The sequence below is a fragment of the Eurypyga helias genome, unplaced genomic scaffold (genome assembly GCF_000690775.1).
Source record: "Eurypyga helias isolate BGI_N326 unplaced genomic scaffold, ASM69077v1 Scaffold44645, whole genome shotgun sequence".
Lineage (NCBI taxonomy): Eukaryota > Metazoa > Chordata > Aves > Eurypygiformes > Eurypygidae > Eurypyga > Eurypyga helias.
This window is the reverse complement of record NW_010254192.1, coordinates 308-10490: the sequence shown is the minus strand read 5'-3', so window position 1 is coordinate 10490 and position 10183 is coordinate 308. Positions and strand designations below refer to the sequence as shown.

Genomic DNA, 10183 nt, shown 5'->3' with positions numbered 1-10183 from the left:
TAAGTCTAAGGAAGAACCAAGATGAAGTCAACGTCAAACGAGAGGAATCTGATCTTGGATTTTGGTATGCTTTATTATCCAGGAATCTTCAGCAGTGTTATAGAGAAAAATTCTTATAGATCAGCCTGCATTTTTCTCTTCTCTCCATCACTGCATTAAAGAGATGGACATTGATAGCCATCTGCCTATTGATTTTTGAAATATATTGAATTTATTATTTGAATTATTTAATTTATATATTTATTATTTGAAATTTAGTTATTTCTCTCTATGTGACACTTTCATTCCAAAATGCACTACTTCTCTATGGACAATTAGTTCCATAGAGAACTTCCGTATTTACATCTGAAGTTAAACAGTAAAACTGCCTAGAAATTACTTAGAAATTCTCAGTGCTCTAAGTCATAAATAATATACATTTAAGGAGCACATATGGTTTGAAATTCAAACAGGGGAAAAAAAAAAAAAGACACTCTCTCCCCCCTAGAAAATATAACTCGAGCAATATAATGCTGCAAATAATTTTAAAATTCTTTTTATAAAAGAACTAACAATCCAGTTTGAGACGTAGGCTCTTTGTTCTACCATTGTTCTGTGTTAAGCATATATTACTTCAGTGGGTTTTTTGTTTTAAATGTAAAATATCAGCAGGATTTTTTTTCACTGATTAAAGAATAGGGGGAAAAAAATCACGTTTCTAATGAAAATACACTAGTGTGGTATCGAGTCATGGAAATAAAAATGTTATGAGCAGAAAGGACTCCAAGGACATTTTTTGAAGAGCTAATGAATCACACAGTGTGAGAAAGCAAGCATGCAGAGTTTAAGTTTACATACGTCCACTTTGTATCTCTTCAGTCTTCTCTCATTAAGCTGGGGAACGAGTTGCAGCAGGGGATGCAGGACAGACGACTGAGAGGACACGAACACAGACACATGAGCAACAATGAAATTCAGACCTTATGATGCAAAAAAAAAAAAAAAAGCCTCTTCCCACATTATTGGCTTATGGACCAAACACGCACCAAAAAAGAACTGAAGATGTTAATTGAGAGAATTATTTTTTGAACATTCTGGCTTGACACCAAACAGGTACCAACATTTATATTTACACTATGAACATGACTCAAACAGCGATGGAGGGAAAAGCTATGTGTCCTCACCTTTACGCATTGAAAGTTCAAAACTCTTTACACACTTCTTGCCCAGGCAATTGCAATTATTCAGGCTTTGATCAACCCCTGTGAGTGGTACAGAGAACATTTCCTCACACTACTCCTACTAACATTTCTACGATTATCTGCTATGGAAAATAACAGCTTTCATCTCCGTCGTACTGAAAAGTTAATTTTAGTTCAAAATAACTTAAATTGTAGCAAGAGAAGTGATCTTCTGGCTAGAAAACTGTTCGCAGGAGGGGTCCATTCTCAAGTGAAATCCATAACTGTGGCACTGGTCACTACCTAAAAGAGAAGCTCAAATCCTGGAATTCCTTGTGTTCAACAAGGCTTTATGCGTGCAGACAGCCTGGTTAAGCACAGTGACATGGTGTGCAGCGTAAGTGCTCCCCTGACAAAACGCAACCATGTGGGCTTGTGGGGAGAGGTCCACTGTGAGAATTAAGTAGAAAGCCTCTTTTCCCTCATCCAGTTTCAACCTTCACTCACATACACATAATTTAAAAAATAATGCCTTTTATTTTTAAACAAAATTTCCTAGAAAAGTGATTCAACAAAGAGAAATATAATTTCTGGAATAGTTAAGAGTCACCAAAGTGATAGATTACTTAATAGGTAAAATGAATTTGCCTACTTGGAGCCAATTTTGCACTGTCTGCCTAAGGTGGGCAATGCAGACTCATCTAAAAAAGCAGAGGTTTTACTCCTCCACGTGTTGTGGAGGAATTAAAGGGCATCACAGCTGGCCACTTGGGCTCTGTCTTGCAGTGAGTGGAGAGAGGTTAATAAAGCCAAAGAATGATGGATCTCACCTCAGCTAGTAACTCTGAGAACTCACCTGAACAGCTACACCAGAAGTGAGAAAGCAGTAAGCTTTAGGGCCAGGCAGGGACAAAGGTATTTGGAATAGGGACAAAAGGGGATGCAGTAACCTATTAAGCAGAAATAGCTAATTTCTCTGTGCCTTGATTACTATTATAACCTCCAGAGCAGCTCTATCATGAAAACACTGACCACAGTATCAGCAGTATCACTTTCTAGAAATTATACCACATATTTCTGAAGAAAAGTAAGGAACAAGGCTAAAATGGTCATTATCACATAAGAATGATTGCTAAGAAATGAGATAACATGGATCTGTTTAACTTTCTCAAAATCCTAGGTTGTATAGAAAAACCAGACAGATGCAGGGAAATAACAGATCATGTTTGCACTTTAAAATCAAGAATGGATCACACTTAGTTTATGTTTGGCTTGGGAGAATATTTTTATAGCAACAATACTAGGTTATTTTTAAAATCATGTTTTTAATTTAAAATGTAATTCAAAGTCTGAGTGATACTTAAATGCTATTTTGCCTGATACATATTTATGTATGCGTAAATAAATTTAATTAATAAGAACTCCTAGGAATTTTTATTAATTAATACTTATGGTCATGTTCCTGGCTTCTATAAATCTGCAGTATTTCACAGCATACATTATGTTCCAGTACCAAAAGCAAGATCTCAATCTTATCCTTAAGTGTTGTAACTACAAGGTTAAGATGCAGTTGAGATGTCGTGAGCATTTGGTAATTTTTTTTGCCCACTTGGACAGTACTGATGATCCTCTCCCATGTTATTAAAACACATTCTATACCATAAACTTGAAACTGTCTGTTCTGAGCTTGCTATACAGTTGGAGAGACATCTGCAGAAAGGAACATTACCTTGGTTTTATGTACAAGCACACGTACTCACAAGGAGGTACTAGGCCACTTACCATGATGTCTGAGTTGCCTGAGTCATGAGTCTTAGAATAATGAAATAAGAACTGTTCAAAAAAATTAAAAGTGGGGTTTTACTACACAACAGGGCAAGGGTGTTACGATTTTCTTGACAATTTTAACGTGATCGTAAAACATACATAGAAATCTTACCCTTTTGGTGTTGTCTTTTTCATCTAAACCCTGTAGGAATAATAATCAGTAGAGAAGCTTTTATTTGGTAAAAAATTAAAAATAAAAAAGCGCAATGGGCAATTTTGATTACATTATAAACTTTTCAGTACTGAATTGGGATATCATCCTTCCTTGGCATGTCTTCGCTTATCAATGTAACAACTCTTCCTAAACTCTGTAGAGAGCTTTGATTACGCCCCACTAGAAGAGTCAATGGGTTTAATGGATGCTCCTTTGTCTTTCTCCATTGAGAGCTCATCAGTTTTTATTCTAATCTAGATCAGTAAAAACACCTGAAATCTTGTATCCAACCCAGAGATTATTTTCCAAACATTGAAGTCTCCCTGTTATCTTTAGAAGGTGTTGGATTAGGACACATAGCATTTCAGAGAAAGAATTGATAGCATTACTTCCAGCTCTCAGATACTGGATCCTCAGAATTCATTGTAGACACTGACACACTGAGAGATCAGGCTTCAGAAATGCTAAGTATTCCTTCGTGTGTGTTACCTGTGGTTTCTGAAGAAATCCCATGACCGAAAAACAAAGTTCTTCCAGCGCACTGGACACCTAATGCAAAGAAAACATGATTGCAGTTCTTCCACTTCCAATCCTACTACATATAACAAATAATATCAAAATAAAGTAACCTCTGTCTGACTCACCGGAGACTGAGAATCTGCGGACAGGTAGGCAGAACATGCATCATCTATCTGTAAAAGTTCACACAGTCCTTTAAGAAATCAGATTAATCAAAACAAGTAAAATATGTATATTTTCAGAGCAGCTAAAGGCACGGCGAGTTTGTCCACCCTAAGGAAACCTTATAGGTATGAACTATGAACTTAAATCTCTTCTGCTATGTCTTTGGATTATACAAAACTGCAAAGAAAATTACAAAACTAAAACGTGATTCAATGAGCAGTCCTCAAACACAACTCTTCCAGTTGGATTCCAGCATCCCTGCAGGTGTATGACACACGCGTCTCGAGTGATTTTGGTACGTGCCAGCACGTCTTATGCATGTCAGTTTGTGTGAGTCACTGAGCAGAAAATATCTGAGGTTTGCACAGATTTCTTTGGCACATGTGGAGCCTTACAAGATTTTGTTTGAAGGATGTGGTTCCCAAATCACTTAAGATATTCAATATATTTCAAGGGATCTAAACTCATAGACCACTGTGGAAGAAGTCATTGCTGGTGAGCTTAGGCACGTCAGCGCGGAATGGAATGTGATACACATAGACACAAAACCAAAACAGACAAATCCACAAACCAAACCAAGAAGTCTCAACTCCCATTTCGTCTGGATCAAAACAAATGTCCGCTTAGTTCTACATCTTATTTCCAAAAATGGCCAGATGCCAACAGCCAGGGAAGAGCCTAAGACAGACCAGCGGTTGAGTAAAACCCGTGCTTTCCAACCAGGGGCAATCTGTAGTGCAAGCACTTAGCCTCAGAAGTAGGTCCTTTGTAATAATGCTCAGTGAATTTGACCAATCTCTCTCTGAACGACCGTGATTTTTAGCAACCACATCATGAAAACAATGCATGAAATACCACTTCTGTTTGTCCTGATCAGTCTTTTCAAAGCTACCTTCTTTCATTGCCATCATGATCTTGCCTTGGAAGAAGTAACAAATAAGTGATCCCTACCCATCCTCTCCCTACTGTTCATGACCTTGTGTAGACAATCACATCCTCTTTCCATTGTCTCTCTTAAGATGAAAGACTCATACTACTCAATCATTTTCAGCAGACTTATTAATTAGGGGGGTGGGGAGGGTGGAAGAAGTGGAATAAAGGATGTTTGAATTCATGGAAATAGCATTACTAGTGCTGAAACTGGAAGTAGTCTGTAAGGAAAAGAAAAAAATTTCCAGTGCTCCAACTGAAGCTGCACAGTTTAATAATAATGTAACAAAGAGGCTTAACATTTCATTATATAACTTTCAAATTGTATCAAGAGCAACCTGCATTGTATGCACCGATTCTTCCATTGAACATTTAATACTGTTTATCTAGATGCCAAAAAGCTTGGCCAGTCATCTAGTTCATGGACTGCATTAAAAAAAGTTTGTTTTTTAAATAAAGAATAGGGAATATAATGGGTCTTATGATTTTATTATAGGTAAAAAGCCCTAAAGAACACTCTTTAGCAATGAAAACATCAAATGAAAGAAAGGAATAAACAAATAATGCATATTTGAGTACTTTGAGACAAGAGATGATTCATTTCTCTAGAGACAATCTACGAGAAAGCATTAGCAGAGATGGTGGGAAAGCTAATAACTTACAGAATTCCCCTTTCAAATAGTTTTTGCTCGTAACACATCCTCCCCATTCTCTTTTCCCCTCATCTCGCAGTTGTTTGTCTCCGGGTATATTAGTTCAGCTTCACTACTTTCAGAGTAAGAAAACAGAGGGGGAAATCAGCAGTGAAGGAAATAAACCACACTGAAGTCATCTTGGGAGCCTACGTTAAAAAATTGCTGTTTCTTCTTGCTAAGGGATTTTTTTTTTTTTAAATGTTGTCTTTTACTGGTTTGTCTGCTTGCTTTGTAGTTGGAGGTGACTATTAGAGAACTACCATAATCCAGGAGCAGGACAAGCCAGAGATTGCTTTGTGCTGGACCCAGGGCCAGGCAATGTCTCTCTCAAATAAAACCTGCATGGACAAAGGGAGGGCTGAGGAAAAACCAACAGTTTGTTAATTCTTTTTTTTTTTTTTAAATAAAAATGTAATAGTTTCTATCATCCTTAATGCATTTAGGTAATTTGCCCTCCTACCCGAGAAATGTGGCCTGAGGGTAGGATCTTGTGAGTTGTTTGGTGTTGATTAAATAACATAAAGAAACAAAAGAACGTGAGAGACAAGTAAAGGAACACAATACTTGGTTACAAAGTTCCTATATTTATAAGCTCAGAGTCATTCCCAGAAAATACCAGGTTAATTTAGAGGGAGGGCTTCTCCAGGACGATCCACTAATAATGTAACAAACAGGGAAGAGCTGAGTCTTTTCACTCCAAGAAACTCTGGTGAACAGTATGATTCTGTAATCAGGTTGATTTAGGTTATATACCGATGCACCTAATTCTCTTCCCTTAGACTCTTTCCAACCCTGCATTATGCTTGTTATGTGTTTTATATTGATTATGTTACATAATTTCACATGGAATTTATTATCTCGTGCATACTTGTTTATTCACTTAAATCAGTGGAAACTTTGCCTTTGCCTACACTTAGTGTAGGGATGGATCTTGTATTACAATTAGCAAATCTTAGCAATAAATGCAGAAAACAGAAAATAGCTTTTTTTTTTTTTTAATCCAGAATGTAAGTAACTCATTTTCATGAACTCCTTAAAGCTATCAGGACTTTTTTCCCAAAAGCCCACTTTTTTCCAGGAGATAAATACCACCAGGACTTGTTCAAGTGCCACTCTCGAAACATGTTGGTGTTTGAGTCAACACCCAAAACGAGCTAAGGGGAGCTGACAGCAAGGGAAGAGTCTCCTGTAATGGCCTCAGTAGGAAGAAATTTACTCTCTGCATCTGCACCCCTGGTGAGTCACTTGCTTTCTAACGTTATCAGAAGCCACAAAATTAAATGTCAATGGAATAATTGAAGGTTACAGCAATGCCAGGGTGTGCGAGTTGCAGGCTAAATTCCCTCTGCGTGTTATGCCCTGCCACTCCACCTGTTCCAAAAGGGCAGGGAAGAGCCCGTGTTAACACGTGTCACATCCTAGAGCCAAAAGAAGCGTTCATTTCAAAGATGAGAGTGGAAGTTACGCTAGCGATCAGCAGCAAAATGTTAGAGGGGCTAATTGACACAGTACATTATCCTTTACTTAGGAAATTGGGAAGCTAGGATAGGATGATCAAACACAGTGTCTCAGCCCTGTGTGCAGAACAGAAGCAGCAAGAGGTAAGGCTGGATGAGTTGAAACAATTCCTGCAGATTGTGTACAGACTATAAAAAATACCAGACGGGACACTGCGTTTCTTCCAGGGACCACGGCTGCCTGGTCACTGACGGTTAAATACCGACTGTTAACACACGTAGCTCTCCACTGAGCCCTGAACATCTCAACTCCAGCCTCAACAGTGCAGAAAATCTGGGAAATAAGATGCTTCACCTCTTCGCTAGTGTCAGTATAGGAGGTGTACAGGAGAAGCAGGACTGGAAGAAGAAGCACCTGAACGCCACACAAGAGAAATGCTGGAGAGTGAGGTGTGACTGCAGGAAGGATGGGCACAGAAGAAATGGAGCACACCATACAGCAGCATGCAGATGCTTACCTCTTTCCACAGCTGCAAATCCTGATCTGCCTCCAGTGCTTGGGATGCCATCGGTGCACCTGGAAGCACAAAGCCTGCTTAGCAATGCTGTACAGCAAAGGTCATTTTTATGAGTGACCCATGCCAGTGATTTAAATGAAGACTCTGAACACAAAACCACACCCAGCACACTTCTTAACTGCAAGGTCTGAGAGCTGCATGGTCCAAGGAAGTCTTGGGGTTGTGGGGTTTGTCCGGTAGTTTCTGCCTGCTTCCCGTTAGCACCGCAGCAGGAGGCTTCTTCACAGCTTCGCAGCAGACATGGACACTCATCTCTCAGCAATAAACTGTGTGGAAGTTACACAGCTTTCACCAGGTCCAGGCTAGCATTAGTCCATTCTTGGTCATAAGTAGTAGGCAAGAAAGTTTGTGGGGCAGCTCTCAAGTGCTATGACCTGCTCAGGAAAACACATGCCAGCATCTACAACCTCGAGCTTTCTGAGTACTCATCTCACCTCCAGCACACCCACTGCAAGTTGAGAATCTGGATCCTACCTCTCGTTTTGTTTTAGGGTTAGACAAACACACACGTGCTCAGTAACGCATGCTTGCATATGGATAACGCCTGTGCTATGAACATGACATTTTTGAGAACGTGATAGACTGTAGTTGTGTAACTGGCTTCAATTCCTCTGTCTGGCGTATGTGATGTGGTCTTCCCTTAGAAGACTGAATGAGTGATTAACCGCAGAACGCTGCAGTGATACCATGCTTGGCTTGGGGGCAGCTCCTTTCCCCATCTCTGCCCACCCAGGCTGCAGACCAGGAAGTCACTGTCTCCGGGATGATGCCAAACCAGCACCCAGAATATCCCCCTTTCCACACTGTTACGTTATCTGGCAGTGTATTTCTAATAATAATGTATTGTCAGAGTCTCTGTAGTAATGGAAATGAGCATCACTGACCTGTGAGTACACTGGACACCAGGTGAACCTATCGATGTGGGGCTGTGTTGTAACTCCCCTGGGAGGGAGATTGGTGTTTCACCTGTACAGTCCTAGGACTTCACCCTGTACATCCAATTTATGCCTCTGCCCAAAGTTGCTGCCTTTGAGCCATGACTGACCAGTTTATATACTGTTCTTAAAGACCTCAGATTAATACAAACTTTATAACCTTCCAGACAGGCTGTAATTACCTGTGGTCACCTTTTTTTTTCAAATACCTGAACCAAATTAAACAAAAAAGAGGGGAGGGTAGACTTAACTACAATGACCAGGTGAGCGGGGTATGAATGCCCATCATCTCCACTTGTTTTACAAGTGCCACTAATAACAATAATTACAACAGTAGTTAGTTCCAGGCATTAAAGGGAAGACTTCAAAACGACATTGTGGTATTAGCAGAGAGTTAAGGTGGGTGTTTATTCTGGATGATTGTTTTCCCTGAAAAAGAGTTAGAGGGGGTCTTAATTCTACACTGTGTAGAAGTGGGATATTTTTTAAATCTCCGAGAGGTTCACATAACAAGACAACTGCTTTCCAATGAAAAATCTGCTTTCTGGATGTTTATTGCAGTTCAAAGGAAACCCCCAAAACCATTAAAGCTCTTACTTTGTTTTCTAATATTAACTCAGTATATTCAAATCGGAGTATTGCCTGGGGCTGGTGTCCTGGTTGCAAAGGGTGGAACCAGGCAATACTTCAACACACCTTCCCCGTCAAATCTTTGCCTGCCTGTCTCTGAATAATGTCTTCTGCCATTGCCTGGTTCCCAAGGCTTTCCAGGGGGAGCAGAAGGAACCTAATAGCCCCTCCTTCCCCAACCAGAGCTTAAACTTTTGGACAAAGGAGATGCAATTATTTCATCGCCTCCTAAGTTTCCTTAACCCCTCTCCACTTACTCACAAAACTCTTACTTCATGAGCAGTCCCACCTATTTTGTGCTCACAGTAGGACTACGTGTCTACCAACACTGTGTGTCCTTCATCACTCCATCCAGAACAGTGCTGCAGCCCGTAGAGAATTCATCTGCTTACACACGATGGCACACCCCACTGCTACTGAGGACAGAAATCATCTTCAAAGGAACAGGAAATCCTTGTACAGAATTGGCACTTTCCACAACATATTTGTTTTCTAATCCTTCAATTCTGCCAAATTCTGAAAACTCAATTTCATCCAAAGCAGCAGAATGCCAGCTGCACAGTTTCAGTCACTTTTCAACCTGGGATTCACTTCTTAAACGTCCTTTTCCCCCCACTGCTCTCCCTACACATTATATCATTATCTCCTTATATCATTCCTATAAGTACAATGATAAAATGCTGTGTGCCATTGCCCTTCCTTGCCCTCATTTTCCTTCCCTCTCCTCCTCCGTGTCTCCAGAATTCATTTCTAACAGAATACTCAGTATATTGTACTTAGATTTCTTTGATTCTTGCTATTAAAAAGTCACAAGGAATCAGACTAAAACCTCCTGATGAAAGTAACTCACACACAGAATACAACCAAAGCAGAAATAGTCCTTGTACAGCAACTTATTTTGCAATGTTACTCCACAAGGTATAAGCAGTTAATCTATCTACACTGGGGAAATAGAATAGAGTATGTTTTGTTAAAAAGCCCATTACCTGTGCTCGCATAGCAACAGTTCCCTGGTAATAAAACAGTAACTTTCAGGTGTAAGAAAACATTTCCAATTAAATCAAGCTAATCAAGCTCTATGCCTAAAGAAGCTCAGCAGCTCTATCCTATCCCACCTAACCCACCACCAGGGA

At 39.7% G+C, this 10183-nt stretch overlaps 1 protein-coding gene across 1 annotated transcript; it reads right to left on the bottom strand.

Annotated features, from left to right (window-relative positions):
* Nucleotides 1-837: 837 nt before the first annotated feature.
* NMU (neuromedin U) lies at nt 838-7476 on the bottom strand (the record flags this gene model as incomplete). The annotated part of the gene is made up of 6 exons (XM_010152912.1): nt 7426-7476; nt 3786-3833; nt 3631-3690; nt 3100-3129; nt 2943-2993; nt 838-912 (listed from the first exon to the last, which is right to left on the bottom strand). Coding segments are annotated over exons 1-6 (315 nt in total), but the record flags the coding sequence as incomplete, so codon positions are not given.
* Between the last annotated feature and the right edge of the window lie 2707 nt (nt 7477-10183).